Raw genomic sequence first — 18,118 nt, forward strand, 5'->3', positions numbered from 1 at the left:
ATATCCAGTTAACAGGAGCAGGGACAATGATAACATGACCTTTCTGGATGGCCCTGACCAAACAGATGTGAAGTTGAGGAAATATGCAAAGCAACAGACTACCTTTGACAACACCTGTGAACAATTCAATCTTCGGGGAAAAGAACACTTCATTTCGACATTGCAAAACTCCAGAAATCAGAAGAACTGGATGGACTGAGTGGAATCAGCTGCCGTCGGTGGTGGTAGATGCGAACTCGCTGGGGTCTTTTAAAAGACTTCTGAATGAGTATATGGGATTTAGTGGGATTGAGAGTTACAGATAGTTCTCTGATAGGTATGGGTGTGATCGGCGCAACTTGTGGGCCGAAGGGCCTGTTTGTGCTGTAGTGTTCTATGTTCTATGTATGTTCTATGATTCACAAAGGAATTTAAAAAGCAAATCAGAAGTTTGCATCCAATATCAAATTTTACCCCTCAGATTCTGCCTAGCTCCCTGAGGATATTACCAGAATTAATTTATAATTATAACGATGAAAGTAAACTCAGACTTGGAATCAAAGCAGGATTAAGGACTGAGGCAAGTTTTTGGAATGGAAAGAGGACGCAGCTGAGCAATAGAAATGTATCAAGAAAGAAAGACGAGAGAATGTGATTGCTGATGTTTTATCACAAAATTGATGAAAGGAGAAGGAATGATCAATGGTGGAAGTAAAGGACTGTACTACTGTTATTATTGCATGTTTGGATTTTATAAAATGTATATGTAATATATATATTGTAGAGTACTAATAGTGTGGAAATAATGATTTTGGAAAATGCTGAAATCTTTGCATATTGATTGTTCATTTCTTTCTTAAGGGAATGTGAGATGATTTTGTGCCTTTAAGAAATATATTTTGGTCATGATTTTGGTGCAGGATCTGTTTTAGTAGCTTATTCGAACTGGCCACTAGCTCTCTATGTTGCAGATCTGTAATGTTACAGCAGCAGCATAATTTTCCTAATTTGTAAAGTGTTGGTTTCAATCTTAACTAATGTTGTTCTGTTATTTTAGTGTTCCCATGATATTATTGACTGACAGGAAAATCAGGTGACTGGCTGGAGCTAGGCTTATATAGAGAGATCAAACTCTGATGTTGCTTGGAGTTATTAGATTTGCTTTTGGAAAAGCAAATTGCGTGGAATGTGCGGAAAGTCTGCAGAGAGATCTGGTTAGGCTGAGTGAGTGGGCAAGGACCTGGCAGATGGAGTATAACATTAGCAAATGTGAGGTTATCCACTTTGGTAGAAATAATAGTAGGAGGGATTATTATTTAAAGGGTGAAAAGCTACAGTGCAGGGGGACCTGGGGGTCCTTGTGCATGAATCGCAAAAACTCCGTCTGCAGGTGCAGCAGGTGATCAAGAAGGCGAATGGAATATTGGCCTTTATAGCGAGGGGGTTAGAATATAAAAGTAGGGAGGTCTTGCTGCAACTGTACAGGGCACTGGTGAGGCCGCAATTGGAGTAGTTTTGGTCCCCTTATTTGCGGAAGGATATTTTGGCCTTGGAGGGAGTACAAAGAAGGTTCACCAGGCTAATACCGGAGATGAGGGGGTTAGCTTATGAGGAGAGATTGAATAGACTGGGCCTGTACTCGTTAGAGTTTAGAAGGCTGAGGGGGTATCTTATTAAGACATATAATGAAGGGGCTAGATAGGGTAGAGGTAGAGAGATTCTTCCCGCTTAGAAAGGAAAACAGAACTAGAAGGCACAGTCTCAAAATAAGGTGGGGGGGGGTCACTTTAGAACGGAGTTGATGAGGAACTTCTTCACTGAATGGGTGGTGAATCTCTGGAATTCTCTACCCATTGAAGTGGTGGAGGCTACCTCGCTAAATATATTTAAGCCATGGGTAGATAGATTTCTGATAGACAAGGGAATTAGGGTTATGGGGAGAAAGCGGGAAAGTGGAACTGATCTGCTTCAGATCAGCCATGATCTTATTGAATGGTGGGGCAGGCTCGAAGGGCTAGTTGGTCTACTCCTGCTCCTATTTCTTATGTTCTTATGTTCTAGAGAGCAGTGCCTCTCTTTCACTTTCTGGAGATGGATCCTGGAATCCACCTGGAAATGATTCTCCTCTGACATACTGATGTTTGGGTGCGGATCTTTTCTGGAGGTGATTGTATGACAGTCAGATGACAGATTTCTCTTGGTTATATTTTAACTGTGTTCTTAAATAAAGTTTGATTTGATAGAGGCTCCCCACTGGGTCAATTGTATCATACCTGGAGTGGAATAACTTATGCAAACCCAAGTGCCAAAATCATAAAATATTCGGTTCCATGCTGTGCATTCACTTGTCAGGGTTGCAGTCTGTTTCTCTCTGTCTTTGAACTGCAGCCTGTTGTTTTAGTTGCCCAATTGTTCAGAGTGCTTTACAAATCGCCATTTTAGATGGCTCATTTGGCCACAGTTCCTGTCAGCTGGCTTTCAGGCGAGCTTGACCTACCCACTCCCCCTGCTGCCACAAAACATGTTTGTCCTCACTTGTTTGAACAGACTCAGGTAAGATTCAATTATAATGCTGCCCATGAAAAGGTGCGCATTTCTTCCATTTTCATGATCCTTTGACACTTGGACATTCTTTGGTAAGATCGTCCCAACGGTGTTTGTTTTTTTTTTGAGAAGAATGTCTATTTCTTCAGCAAGTAGGAATCACCAACAGTCAGGATTATAATACATTAATAGTCATCACACTATTGGATTAATAATTGGAATTTTATTGTATCAACAGTGAAGATGGTATTACATCATGCTGAGAATCCTATGACACTAATAACCAGGTACACATTACATTCCAAATCACAGTCCAATTACTTTAAGATTTTGGATATTGCAACATTAGTATTCTATCAATAGTCATGTGCCTATTGCAGCAACAATCAGGACTTTATTAATGTAAGAGGATATTGATGAAGTATGCAGTAATCAGGATTATATTACAATATTCAAATCATTTGCCAATTGTGCAAATAATCATAATGCTATTAGATCAATAATCAGTGCCCAGATACACTAATAGTCCATTAATAATCCCCCTATTGCACAAGAGCTGAATCTCTTCCAGCTATAACTCTCATACCACCCAAATCGTCACTCTGGGGTCACAGAAGGTTGAAGGAGTTAAGTTAAATGTTAAGTTAAATGGGGTCACACGGGGAAAAGGTGACAGAAACATTTCCTTACATGAATCTGTGACATCCAAATTCTCATTCCAGAAATTGACCTTGCAAATCAATCTGCAATGTCACACAGTATGCAGATTAGGGAAGTCATTCTCACGCTCCCTACCCTCCAGGGCACCAGCAACTTGAACAATGATGGAAAGGATGGAAAGGAATCTAAAAATTGGTGGATGATGCATGTCTCGATATCTTGCCCAGTAAAATGCAGCTCATATTCATCACTTTGAACATGGACTGTGCCTTTATGGAAGCTTCTATTTAAAAATAGACATTAATGAACTGTTAAGATTTCTGTCAATGAACCTGGAGAGCAAAGCAACTTGAACACAAGCCCCTCAGGCTTCCATGAAGATCTGGATTGAATTATAATTGATGGGGTCTCGCCCTTGAATGGACATGCAATTGTAGCAGAACAGGAGTTGAACAGACAGCTTAGGTTAGCTAAGATATTCAAGGAAAAACTGTTCCCATCAGCTGATGAGTCAAGGATGAAGGAACAAAGATTCAATGATGAAGAACATTTTTGCACCCAAGAGGTAAAGACTTGAAATGTGTTGTCGATAATGATGATCGAAGCAGCGACAATCAATGGTGTGAAAAGGAAAATGGATGGGAACTTCAGGGAAATCCACTTCCAGGAATGCAGGGACAGAATGGGACTGAGATGGTAAATTTACGAAAAGATAGCATGGAGTCAATGGGTGAAATGGTCACCTTCATTGCCATCATTACTCCATTCTATGATTGCTCTGGTGTCTCCATCATAACAATGATTGCAATGGAGAGGGGAATGATTTCACTAAAACCGGCACACAACCATCACTCATTAGCAAATGCACCATGAATAATATGGAATCCCACCCAGTACAATTTACTGACAAACTCCCTGCTGCTTAGATGAAACCCACTCACTCTCCAGATTAAGGATGAGCAGATACTTCCTTCAGTGCAGTCAATGGGTGATTAAGAAGCAAACTCAGAAAGTTCTTAATGGAATCGGGAGGTTAACGGTGAGATATCATTTGTGTGATGTAAATGGGACTCTTGGTTTGTAGGAAAACCCACCCAGCAAGTTCTGGAACCTGACAACTCATGGTGTATCTCTCAACTCCCTGAACCTTCCGCCCTGTTTGTGCATTAATAACAGGGTGTGTTGCAGACGCACCATAAACTTCACCTGCATATCTCAGCCCAATGACAAACATTACAGACACTGTGTAAAAAAAATCCCCACATATTTCTAGAAGTGATTACAGAAGATAACAGGAAAATCATTGTGTAAATCAGCGACGGACTGCACACACATACGGGTACTTAGGGAATGAAGTACCACCCACACCCGACTCAAGCCCCAGTTCACTGACATCTGGTGGAACTTGAAATTTGAATTTTTGGACCAGAGTTGTAAAGAACATGAACAGTTCCATCTTCGCCAGGGCCTCACCTGCGCAGGCCCTACGACCTACAGAAAAAAATTGCAAAAATGTCAAAGTTGTTGCTCCAAGAAACAAAGTTATCCAGAATGATTTTTAAAACAACAAATGGGACATTGCAGAGTATACAGCAGTACAGGAACTGAGGCTTAACAAGTGCAGTTTCATTCTCTTAGTGAATATCACTAAATAAAATCTCAACGGGTTGAAGTATTTGTCGTTGTGGCCTCTGTATCTCAGGCTCAGAACAAAATTAAATGCTTCAGAATCTCTGAGAAAAAGGGCCTTCAAGCTCCACTCCAGAGACTTGAGCACAAAATCCAGGATGGTGTTCTGGTTGCATCACTGAGAGTGCCCCTTTCAGAGGGACCATGTTTCAGATCAAACACTAGACTGAGGTGCAATCTGGCATTATTTGTGAATTGCTGGCAGTGTTTCCCTCCATTTCAATAGTGACTATGTTTCAAAGACATTGACATGCTGAAAGTAACGATGCTTTGAAATTGTGAAGGTGCAGTTTTAATAAATGAGTGTTCCATTAATTCCCAGTTCAAGCTTCCTTAGCCAGTCTCACCATTGTGGAGATAAGTAGGTTTAGGCACTTTTGGACAAAAGACACCAACTTCCCGCACAACCCCAAGATAAAGATAATAGACATGGAATTCCTTTAATGCTGCATTTTCTACATGTTACTTTCCCCAGCAAAAGGGAGAGAATGTTTCCACCAATACAAAGTCCAAAGAAGTCATATGTTGCGCTACCTGCGGAGAAAGGCATGAAGGCGTCTCTCTTCACAAACTTGCCCTCAGCATCCAGAAAGTGAGACGGGTTGAATTCATTTGGTTTTTCCCATTGGGTTTTATCATACAGCACAGAGGACAGCAATGGAATCACATGGGTTCCCTGGAAATATAAGTTCATAAGCAGAATTACACCACTCAGCCCATCGAATCTGCTCTGCCACTCGATCATGACTGGTAAATCATGTGGTCACTTCCTGTGATGATATGCAATTAGAATTGACACATTAAAACCCAATATGCCATATGACACTACACTACAAGGTCACATTGCTGTTTGCTGTGTGCATATTGAATACTGCATTTCCCACATTTCAACGGGTTTTTATTTAACAGGTCGCGAGAAACACAGATCCGGAATGGAACAGAAGAAGGTAAAAAGGGGTTTGGTGGGAAACTTGGGCGCGTGGTTTATTAAATCGATTTAAATGCATGCTACTGCATTTAAATCGTCGGGTCATGCATATTTGGGAGTGGACCAGATCCGCGCCCGAGTCAAGTGTCAGTAAAGTGTGATCTGCTAGGATTCACGTGCAGATCCTATTAAATGCCCAATGCCTGAATTTGGGTGCGACTTTTGGAAAGTTGGGCAAAGTGTAATTAGATGCAAACTTGAGAAATCGAATCCTCCCCAGGCTCTCCATTAAATTTCAGAATGTCAGGCTCCAGTTGTGTGGCCATAGCTTCTCTAGAGTACCTTTGGAATGAAAAATCCTTTGAAGTTTGTGTCCACTGTGGTTTCGTGTGAGAGGTTTAGGGGCACAATGTCACCAAACCTCTGGATTTCGTGGATCACTGCGTCAGTGTATGGCAAACTTTTCCGATCCTGTGTTCTGGGAGATCGGTCTGATCCAATAACTCTGATAATTTCCTCGTGAACCTTTTCTGCGAGACAAGCACATTTTGTAAGTGATTGAAAGTATGATCCTGGATTTATTCAGGCAAGACAGCTCCTGATCTCATTATAGCATTGGTTCAAACATGTACAAAAGAGCTGAATCACTGCCTTTGACAATATCCAGTATTGGACTGACAAGTGGAAAGTAACATTCACGCCACACATGTGCCAGGCATTGACCATCTCCAGCAAGAGAGAATCCAACCATCAACACTCAAATTTCAATGGCATTACCATCACTGAATTCTCCACTATCAACATCCTGGGGTTTTGCACTGACCAGAAACTGGAATAGCCATATAAATACTATGGTAATGTAAGCAGGTCAGAGGCCAGGGGTCGTACACCAAGTAACTAACCTCCTGTTTCCCCAAAACTAGTTCATCATCTACAAGGCAAAAGTCAGGAGTGAGATGGAATTCTCTCCATTTGCCTGGATGAGTGCAGCTTCAACAGCACCCAAGAAGCTTGACAACATCTGGGAAAAAAACCAGCACACTTGATTGGCACCCCTTCCACATTCACTCCATCCACCTCCAATGAACAGTGACAGCAGTGTGTACAACCTACAAGATGCACTGCAGGAACTGACCAGGGCTCCTTAGGCAGCATCTTCCAAACCCACGAGTAATACCATATAGAAGGACAAGGACAGCAGATACATGGTAACACCACCACCTAGTGGTTCCCCTTCTCACCATCCTGGCATGGAAATGTTTTGTTTTTATTTCACTGTCGCTTGGTCAAAATGCGGGAACTCCCTCCCCAATAGTACTGTGGGTGTACTGATATCACAGAAACTGCAGTGCTTCAGGAAGGTAGCTCATGACAACCTTCTGAAGGGCAACTAGAGATGGGCAATTGTTAAGCCACAGGTCAGAAACTCCAAGGTGTTTTATGAAGTTAGCCCAGGCCCAAAGTTTTACATTTGATTTTGGTGTTAGGGTGAACATAAGGAGTTTCAATCCAGGTATGATTCAAGTGACCCACTAGAGTCACATCCCCAAATCTAGCTCGACTCAGCAATCCCCAAAGGACCATGAAACCACAGAACACTGCATTAGTCCAGATTAAAATCAGCATGATATCAATTATGTTGCCTCAGCAGCAATAAAGGACACCGGTCACAGACATCATGGTGTCGACAACTTCCAGGGCCTGTTAGAAATGTACTGCAAAGGAACCTGATTAAATTACATTTCTGAAAGGCACAGCATGGTCACACAATAAATACTGGCAATAGGCAGTGACACCCACATTCTGTAAAGGGGTAGAAAAATAGTTCAAATTCACACCCATGGTAATCTGAGAATGAGGCACACAAAATGATACAACAGGATGGGTCCAGAATGGAATCAGACTGCTTCTTACTCTGAATCTCTGGATATTTCATCATCAGAAGCATTCCCCAACGAATTGTGGTTGAGGTGGTCTCCATCCCTGCAGCAAATAGGTTGATCGCGGTGAACATTAAGTTGTTTTCATTAAAGTATGAATTAGGGTTGTCCGATTCCTACAAGAGTTAACAAGAAAACAACTCAAATCTGGGATTGGAACCGGTAGAGTGAGGCATGGATGCATTATTAACCTGAATTATACATTACTGAGAAATACAGTAAAGAAAAGAGCCAGGAATCAGAGGCAGCAATGGGTTTGCTCCAGTATAGTACCAAAGGAACGCTGCACCCTCAGAGGTGCCACTTTTGATCAGGTGTTAAACAAAGGCTCTGTCTGCTCTCTTGGGTGGAAATATTGCAAAGAAAAGGGGGAGGGGTTCTCCCTGCTATCTCAAGATTTCAATCCTGTCTTTTATATGTTGCAAAGTGCCTGACAGCCAATGAAGCGTTGCTTTTGAGTGTGGTGACCGTAGCAAACAAGCAGCCAATCTGAGCTGGGAAAATGTCCACAAACAGCAATGTGGGATTGACCAGATATTCTGTTTTCCTGATATTGGTTGAATTCACATCACAAACAATGAGGACATTTGAAAAGTGCCTCATTGACTGGAATATGCTTTGGGACATCTTGGGAGTACAAAAGACAGAATGCAAATGCCGGTTCCTTCTTTTAAAAATGAATGATACTTTCCACAGAAACACACATTTACCGCCCGTTCTGCCAGGCTGGATTGAACAAAGTTCCTTTTGTTGTCCCAAGGCATCATAACCAGAACTTATAGAGAATTTACTGCACTTCTTAAGAGGGAAGTAGTGTTTCTACCTGTTGTTGTCGCAACATAAATGCATCAATAAAACTCCTCAGGTCATTCTCATCCAGGTTCTGATGGTGATTGTTGAAGAGGTTCTTCATGTAAGTAATATTCTCCTTAGAATTGGAGAAGAATTTTTTGTGTGATCCAGGAAGGAATCCCAAGAAGGAAAATGCATTGTACAGCTGTAGAATAAAAATGAAGTGATGCAATTTATCTTGATATCAAAGTTAACCAATAACCTGCTCACGTCCCGTATTCCACAGTGAGAACAGAGCAATGAATAAATCTTTAAAATGTCCTGAATCTGGCACATTGAAGTGTCCAATTAGTGTTCATCCGAACAAAGGACTTTGGTACAAATGTTAACATGAGTCTCTTTGGTTATCACCTACCTGCTTCTTTACAGCTCAGAGTTGTAACATTCCTCTTTCTTATTAACTAACAGCACAGGAGCAGGAGGAGGTCGTACAGCTAGTCGAGCCTGATGCTCCCATTAAATTAGATCCTGGCTAATCTCTATATTCAAAGCTATTTATTCATCTTGTTTCCATAACTTTGAAGATTCTCGAACTAGTTCAAACACAATGAGAGTGTAACCTCCTTCTGGTAAATTATTAAAGTGCGCTTCTCCTCCACATAACTAATACATTGCACGACACAGGTCTTTTGAGACTTCGCTACCGATCCCCCCGCACCCCTTTCAGCTGCTGCTGGTCGCAAGTGCTCATTTCTGGAATGTATTTCTGTTGCAGACGAAAGGCGGGATTTACCTGGATCATGGGGGATCCAGCAAGTTGAATGTTTTCATTCATTCCCTTTACTATTCCGACAAACCTTTCATCCTCATAATCAAATCTGTCACCAAAAAGTATCGAGCAAATTATGTTGGCAACCGCAGCATTCAGTTTGATGGTTGGATTAAAGGGTTGGCCTGCAAAGAAATCACATACACGCAATCTAGTGCCGATCCTTCACAACAAAATCACAATTGCTTTGCTCATCAGGTAATGAGGACGGATTGTTCCCGAGGCTGTTATAGGAACACAGAGAGGGCTTAGCAGGGACTCTGACTAGAATTTTCTAATCCAGCATTTCCAGTGCTGAGGAAATGGAGAACACACCCTGAAATGAGAGATGGATCAACTGGAAAACTAGAACCCAGTTAGTCACAGCGGTTCTGGGAGAAGCTCTTTGATTTTGGGCAAAGATACAGAGTCACAGACACAGCGCAGTCAGTGGAATTAAATCATGGAATCAAGTCTGCACTGACAATAATCCCACACTATCCCCGTAACTCCACATACTTACCCTGCTAATCTCGCTGAAACTAGTGTCAATTTATCATGGCCAATCAACCTAACCCACACATCTCCGGACTGTGGGAGGAAACCGGAGCATCTGCAGGAAACCCACACAGACATGGGGAGAATGTGCAAACTCCTCACAGACAGTGACCCAAGCCAGGAATAGTGCCAGGCTTCCTGGTGCTGTGAGGGTGCAGTACAAACCACTGTGCCTCACAGCACAATTACCTTGAGATTGTTCCAGCAAAAAGCTTGCAGGGACACAATGGACTGGATGTCTTCCAGTCCATTGTCTTCCAGTCCCATAGCAGGGACTCTGACGAGAATTTCTAATCCACCCCTAGATATACAAATTGTGTCGAGGAAATGTTGTTAAAAATAGGGCATGTGGCCTCACTTCCCCTGATTCTGCTGCTCTTCAATGAAGAGTCCCAGGAGTCGGAACGCTGAACTTTTCCCTTCAGGCCCGAGTGGGAAAATCAGCCGAGAAATACACAGCTTCCAATCCAGGTGAATGAAAAAAGGCAGAGCAGCAACCTGACTGTGTTTGTCACTCTCGGAAGTTGTGGGCCTTCTGTGATTCTCTATTACTCAACCTCATTTCCAAATAATTAGAAACACACAGAGAAAAGAAACATTGATAATTCTGTTTCTATACTTCACAAAAACTCGCCTTTATAAGAATCAAACATTTTTATCAGGAATTCAGTTTCCTCAATTATTTTGTCTTCAGTGGTTTTTCTGCCCATTCCAAAATCTCGCATGGTGGTTAAGGTAAACCTTCGCATTTGTTTCCATGACTCCCCATGACCGAAAATAATGCCTGCAATTAAATCCATCAGAAAGAAGTCATTAAAACTTCAAATACAAAGAAAGATGTTAATATCTCTTCAGTTAATTAATTAGAATAGAAAGGGATGGAAGCCTAGAAATTACTATTGATTTAATTTATTATTGTCACATGTATTGGGATACAGTGAGAAGTATTGTTTCTTGCGCTATACAGACAAAGCATACCGTTCATACCAACCCAGACCCCCAGAAAGTTATAAGAAATTACTGCGGGTGCTGGAATCTGAAACCCAAAGAGAAAATGCTGGAAAATCTCAGCAGGTCTGGCAGCATCTGTGGGAGAGAAAGAGCTGAAATTTCCAGTGCGATGATCCTTTGTCAAACAATGCTGCCAGACCTGCTGAGATTTTCTAGCACTTTCCCCAGAAAGTTAGCCGAGTTTCTGAATTAATCGTCCAGAGATACTATCACCAGGCCATCGCCTTCCCATTTAAGCTACTCCCTCCCTAATTCATCGAATGCAAACAGCAACTGGGTTAATTATTAATGTACATTTGAGATGGCAGATTCTGTTAACCAAAGAGGTTACAAAATCTGGGCCAAAGGCATGTTAACGTAAGAACATAAGAAATAGGAGCAGGAGTAGGCCATCTAGCCCTTCGAGCCTGCCCCGCCATTCAATAAGATCACGGCTGATATGTCGTGGCTCAGTTCCACTTTCCCGCCCTCTCCCCATAACCCTTAATCCCCTCGCTTATCAAAAACCCATCAACCCGCGTCATAAAAATATTTAGCAAGGCAGCCTCCACCACTTCAACGGGCAGAGAATTCCAGAGATTCACCACCCTTTGATTGAAGAAGTTCCTCCTCAACTCCGTTCTAAACCGCCCCCCCTTTATCTTGAGGCTGTGCCCCCGAGTCCTACTGTCCTTTCTGAGCGGGAAGAGTCTCTCCACCTCTATCCTATCCATCCCATTCATCATCTTATATGTCTCAATGAGATCTCCCCTCATTCTTCTAAACTCTAACGAGTACAAGCCCAGTTTATTCAGCCTCTCCTCATAGCTCAACCCCCTCAACTCCGGCATCAGCCTAGTAAACCTCCTCTGCACTCCCTCCAAGGCCAAAATATCCTTGCGTAAGTGCGGCAACCAAAACTGCACACAGTACTCCAGCTGCGGCCTCACCAATGCCCTATACAGCTGCAGCAAGACCTCCCTACTTTTATATTGAATCCCCCTCGCTATGAAAGCCAGCATCCCATTAGCCCTCCTGACCACCTGCTGCAATCTGCAGGCTGGGTCTCTGCGACTCATGCACAAGGACCCCGAGGTCCCTCTGTTGGAAAGTTCAGCCACAGATGTAAGAGCCAAGGGTCTCATGCCTCATGACATTGTCCTGTTCTTATGTTCTCATCCGTGACAATAAACCCTTCAAATTCTTAGCCTATTAATACCACTTTTAAGAAGCTGGAAAGTAGGATTCCACGTGAATTTTTTTTAGCTTTTTTTCATGAGTGTCACAAGTGGGTTTACATTAACACTGCTGTGAAGTTATTATGAATTTCCTAAGCATTCCTGCAGTAATGTAACCAATTTGTAGTTTACATTAATCGTTTGTGTAATTAAGTACAGCAATGTTTTACAGAACTTACAGAAAATTGGTTACCAATCATATTCAAAGGGTTTGTTGGTTTTTAATCTTTCAAATTAAGAAGATTTAATTTCTTCTTAATAAAGCGAACCTTTGCCAAAGTCTGAAAAATATTAATTATTTGAAACCAGACAGGATGCAGCCAGATTTGAACTGACAGATTTTAAAACAGTGAAGTTAAAGGTGAGAATTACCGTGTCCCTTTACAGTTGCCTCAAATATCGGGACATGCGCTCTCCCACCAAATTCCTCTGCATGTTTGACAAGTGCATCATTCACTGTCTCATAGCCGGTCAGCACCACTACATCCGTGAATCCTAGCTTGATGCTGAATACTGTCCCGTACTTCTCAGACAGCTTAAACAAAAGGAATACATTTCCATGAACAGCTCATTCAACTATTCACATCACATGCCTATTCTCAATAATACGTTGTAACATCTTCACCAGGGAAGGAAGCACCATAGCTTGATAAGGACACTCACAGTCGCCAGATACTGGCACTCACCACAGCGAGCCACGATCTTCACATATTGAGTCCACAGGGCTGCAACTAGGAAAACCGCAAAGATCATTCATGTCTCAGCTCACTTGAGTGTGAGACTGCAGACAAATTCATATTGTAAGTTGCTGCTCTCACCTGGTCAGGTGATAGAAGGGATAAAGAGTTTTTGACCCAAGTACTCAGATCATGGTTCTCTATGGCACAGGATGAATTTATTGGTGTTATTTTTATTTTTTTATTATTTATTAGTGTCACAAGTCGGCTTACTTTAACACTGCATTGTAATTACAGTGAAAATCCCCGAGTCGCTACAATCTGGTGCCTGTTCGGGTACACTGAGGGAGAATTTCGTATGGCCAATGCACCAACCAGCACGTCTTTTGGTGTGTGGAAGGAAACCGGAGCACCCAGGGGAGGCTCACACAAACACGGGGAGAACATGCAGACTGCGCGCATACTGTGATCCAAGCTGGGATCGAACCCAGGTCCCTGGATCTGTGAGATAGCAGTGCTAACCACTGTGCCATGGTGCCGCCCTTTTTAAGGTGAAGAATTTAAGGTGGTTGCTGGCAGGATACTGAGCATTCAAAAACATGTTGTATTAGCAGTGAGGCACAGCCATTGGGTCACTGTCTGCGCAGAGTTTGCATGTTCTCCCCGTGTCTGCTTAGGCACTCAAGTTTTCTCCCACAGTTCAAAAAGCTGTGCTGCCATGGAATATTGACCATGCTAAATTCGCCCTCAGTATGCCCTGAACAGCAGCCAGAATGCGGCGACTTGAGGATATTCACAGTAGCTTCACTGCAGTGATAATGTAAGCCTACTTGTGAATAATAAATAAACTTTAAATTTAAAACTTTAAGCGGGGTGGGGGAGTGAATTCAGCTACACTCTGATTGTTTTCGGGGCCACAACCTTGCATTGTCATAGCGCCTTCGGAGCAAAAATTAACATCTCGAGACATTGAAAAGAGGTGGCAAACAGCAGGACAGCTTTCTGATTTACTGCAAGAATCTGGTTTTCTCTTACCTTCATCAAATATTCTCTCAGCTTCTTCAGATCCAACATGTGCAGGTTGCCAATCACTGGGAGAGCAGGGGGTCCCGGGGGGAAGTTGAGGGTTCCGTGAGATTTAGACCCAGTGTTAAAATACACCAGAAGGATAATGGTCAGAGCAGCAAACAACCCCAGAGTGGCAGAATCCAAAGAGAGTACACTTAGAATCGACATACTGGGATCTAAACTGGCGATGTGGCCAACAGGAGTTATCACAGTTTATGTTAGATCTCTGCACCTTCCTGAATGAGCTCCTAAATGGATTAACACAAACAGCTGGAAGTGGTTTTATGTTGTTGTTCTCTAGTTAACTGGACTTTCCCTCCTTGGAATCTTACCAGATGGTAAGTGGTAGCAGGAGTGAAGTTTCTTTAACAGGAAGATCGGAACATCATCCCTCCTGACCCTGACCATACAACAGTCCCGAATGCAACACAAACCGTCCCCTAAGCAGTGATGAAACATCAATAGGGTGGCTATAAATACCCATTAGTTTCCCTCCCCTATCCTCATAGACTCAGCCCTTCAGCCCATCGAGTCTGCACCGACAGTATGTACCACTGTAACTGGGACTGTGCAATTACTTTTCAAATTGCTACAGTGCAGAAGGAGGCCATTTGAACCAATAGAAAAGCCAGGACACAAAAAATTAAGCCTCCCCTCAAAAACTGAGCCAAAGAGCAGTCCCAGAAATCACACAGCCAGCTGCCAGACAGTGAGACAAATATTTGCCTCGATTAGAAATCAATTCAATATTTTGCTAATGGATAAACCATTATACTGAACCTGCACTTGGAGCTGTACGAGGACCTTCACGTTGAATCATTGAAGAGCTGAACCAACAGAAATTAAAGTTTCACTTCTGGTATCATGGCAGCATACCTACAGTGAAGGAGACCATTTGGCCAATCGAGTCTACACTGATAACAATCCCACCTATGCCTTATCTCCATAACCCCACATATTTATCCTGTTAATCTCTCAAACCTATGCATCCAAGACACAAAGGAGCAATTTAGCATGGCCAATCCACCTAACCCGCTCAACTTTGGACTGTGGGTGGAAACCGGAGCATCCGGAGGAAACCCATGCAGAAACGGGGAGAATGTGCAAATTCCACACAGACGGTGACCCAAACGGGAAGTGGAATCTGGGTCTCTGGGGCTATGAGGCAGCAGTGCTAACCATTTTGCTGCTGTGCCATCCCACTGTGCCTCAGTGAATCCTTCTTGTCATAGTGGAGAGGAATCTGTAGGCTTGTGACCGCTTGGCAGATATCGATGGGAGATCCTTGTTCCTGGGGTTGGGACACCCATGGCAGAAAGCTTTGGAGGCTTGTCCAAAAAGTCTTCAACTGCAGTGCAGTTGAAGAAAACTGTGTTTCACTGGCTGCGGCGACAAAAGAAGACTGTGGTGGCCAGTTTGTTCCTGATCATCAAAATCGTGTGGACAATGACAGTGTGCCAATGTTGCACAGATAAGCAAAATCTCACTCGGATTTCTATCAGGCTCCATTTGCCATGTTCTGTGGTGATGGAGAATTGGCGATGGGGGCAAGTCTATGAACTGGGAGTCCCTAGTCCAGAACCAGCTCAGAGGTGACAGAAGCGCGAAAGTGTTCGGATATCTATGTTGGGATAGATGTGCCTTTGGGCAGTGGCATCGAACAGTCCTCATTGGGACGTCCTTCGCTCACCCAAAATCATAGAATCTTTATTGTGCTGAAGGAGGCCATTTGGCCCATCGAACCTGCAGCAATAGCAGCCCAACCCAGCCCTTATCCCAGTAACCCCACATATTTGCCCTACTAATCCCTTTAATTTACATATCCCAGGACACTAAGGGGCAATTTAGCATGGCCATCAACATAACCCACATGTCTTTGGACTGTGGGAGGAAACCAGAGCCCCTGGAGGAAACCCAAGCAGACATGGAGAGAACACACAACCTCCATGCAGGCAGTCACCTGAGGGCAGAATTGAACACGGATCTCTCGTGCTCTGAGGCAGCAGTGCTAATTGGTGTGCCACCATGCCACCCCAATGTAGAAGGGTCGAGAAAATATGTTTTATAAATAGGCCATCCTCCTTTTTCCTGGCTGGGGAACTGTACTTACTATTTTTGTGATCACATTTCCACTTGAAATGATAAAACACTCATGGACAATCTCAAGAGTGACCATCCAGAAAGAGGAATGCAATCATGTCAAGTGAACTATGATGACTCTAAATTGACATTGCTGCTCTGAATGAGACCTGTCTACTTGGGGGAGGGTCAACTGAGGGAACAGGCAGGGAGATTGATACATGTTTCGCAAGGTAAAGGAAAGAGTCACAGTGATCTCCCTGTCAGCAGTGTTGATTTTGGCATCCACAATAGGATCCTGGATGCTCTTCCAGAACTTCCCAATTGTATAAATGAAAAATTCGTAATGGGTTAGCTGTTGCCAATATGACACGGCCATCAGGACATTTTGAAATTAAATCATAGGATGTGAGTGTCACCGGCGAGGCCAGCTTTATTACCCATTTCTAATTACATTTGAGATGGTGATGGTGTAATGACCTCAACGAGGCTCACAAGGTTGGCCTCTTGGAATATGAGCTCCCTGATTGAGGGAGTCTCACCTGTATATATATTGAGGAGTGTCAGGGTGGCACAGTAGCACAGTGGTTAGCACTGCTGCGTGACAGTGCCAAGGGCCTGAGTTCAATTCCAGCCTTGGATCACTGTCTATGTGGAGTTTGCACATTCTCCTCATGTCTGCATGGGTTTCCTCTGAGTTCTCCAGTTTCCTCCCGCACTCAATAACGTGCGAGTTAGGTTGATTGGCCATGGTAAATTGCTCCATCGCGTCAATGCAGGGTAAATTAGCAGGGTGGGTGGGATTGTTGTCAGTGCAGGCTCGATGGGCCAAATGACCTCTTTCTGTATTGCAGAGATTCTATGGTTCTACTGACACTCCAAATTCTGACTTTGTACCTGAAGCACTTTTAGGAGTGGAATTGAGTTTGTAAATTAAGGGAATCTGAGGAGTTATTACAGGTGGTGAGTTACCTTCTTGAACTGCTGTAGCCCATGCGGTTTAGGTACCTGCACAGCGCTGTTAGGGAGGGAATTCCAGGATTTGGACCCAGTGACAGTGAAGGAACGACAATATATTTCCAAGTCAGGATGGTGAGTGACTTGGCGAGGTACAGCCAGGTGGTGGCATTCCCATGTATCCGCTGCTTATTTCCTTCCAGATGGTAGACGTTGTGGGTTTGGAAGATGCTGTTGAAGGAATCTTGGTGAGTTGCTGCAGTGCATCTTGTAGATGGTACACATTGCTGCCACTGTGCATCAATAATGTAAAGAGCAACACTGATCTCCTTGTCAGCAGGGTTGATTCTGGCATCCGCAATAGGATTCTGGATGCTCTTCCAGAACTTTCCAATTATACAATGAAAAATTCATAACAGGTTAGCTGTTGCCAATATGACACTGCCGTCAGGACTTTTTTAAAATTAATTCATAGGGTGTGGGTGTCATTGGTGAAGCCAACTTTATTACCCATTTCGATTTGAATTTGAGAAGGTGATGGTGTAATGACCTCAACGAGGCTCACGAGGTTGGCCTCTTGGAATATGAGCTCCCTGGCTGAGGGAGACTCACCTGTATATTTATTGAGGAGTGTCAGGGTGGCACAGTAACACAGTGGTTAGCACTGCTGCCTGACAGTGCCAAGGGCCTGAATTCAATTCCGGCCTTTGTGGCCAGGTGCCAGTCAAGTGGCCTGCTTTCTCCTGGATGGCTTCACACTTCTGTTGATGAAATTGGCTTGTAGATATTGGACAAGCTTTGGGGAGTCAGGACATGAGGTACTTGCTACAGAATTCCAGGACTCTGACTTGCTCGTTTCGCCACCATATTTAGAAAGCTGATCCAGTTCAGAGGCTGGATACGCTGGGACTGGGGTGGCAGGGTGGCATAGTGATTAGCATTGCTGCTTCACAATGCCAGGTATCCGGGTTCTGTTCCCAGCTTGGGTCACTGTCTGTGTGGAATCTGCACGTTCTCCCTGTATCTGTGTGGGCTGCTGCTGGGTGCTCTGGTTTACTCCCATTATTGAAAAGACAGCCTGGTTAGGTGCATTCACCATGTCAAGTTCCTCAGCCGCAGTGTGGCAACTAGTTTTTCACAGTAACTTCACTGCAGTGTTCATGTGAGCTTACTTGGGTGAGTAATAAATAAACTTGAAACTATTTTCCCTG

At 43.4% G+C, this 18,118-nt stretch overlaps 1 protein-coding gene across 1 annotated transcript; it reads right to left on the reverse strand.

Annotated features, from left to right (window-relative positions):
* Positions 1–2,958: 2,958 nt before the first annotated feature.
* On the reverse strand, positions 2,959–14,240 carry LOC145355050 (cytochrome P450 2K1-like). Its single transcript, XM_080206847.1, has 9 exons — positions 13,839–14,240; positions 12,499–12,661; positions 10,533–10,682; positions 9,326–9,486; positions 8,564–8,668; positions 7,715–7,856; positions 6,143–6,330; positions 5,407–5,548; positions 2,959–4,674 (listed from the first exon to the last, which is right to left on the reverse strand). The coding sequence occupies exons 1-9, from the start codon at positions 14,037–14,039 to the stop codon at positions 4,496–4,498; spliced, it is 1,431 nt and encodes a 476-aa protein (XP_080062973.1). The 5' UTR covers positions 14,040–14,240; the 3' UTR covers positions 2,959–4,495.
* Between the last annotated feature and the right edge of the window lie 3,878 nt (positions 14,241–18,118).

This window comes from Carcharhinus amblyrhynchos, chromosome 18, assembly GCF_965287045.1.
Source record: "Carcharhinus amblyrhynchos chromosome 18, sCarAmb.v2.hapA, whole genome shotgun sequence".
Lineage (NCBI taxonomy): Eukaryota > Metazoa > Chordata > Chondrichthyes > Carcharhiniformes > Carcharhinidae > Carcharhinus > Carcharhinus amblyrhynchos.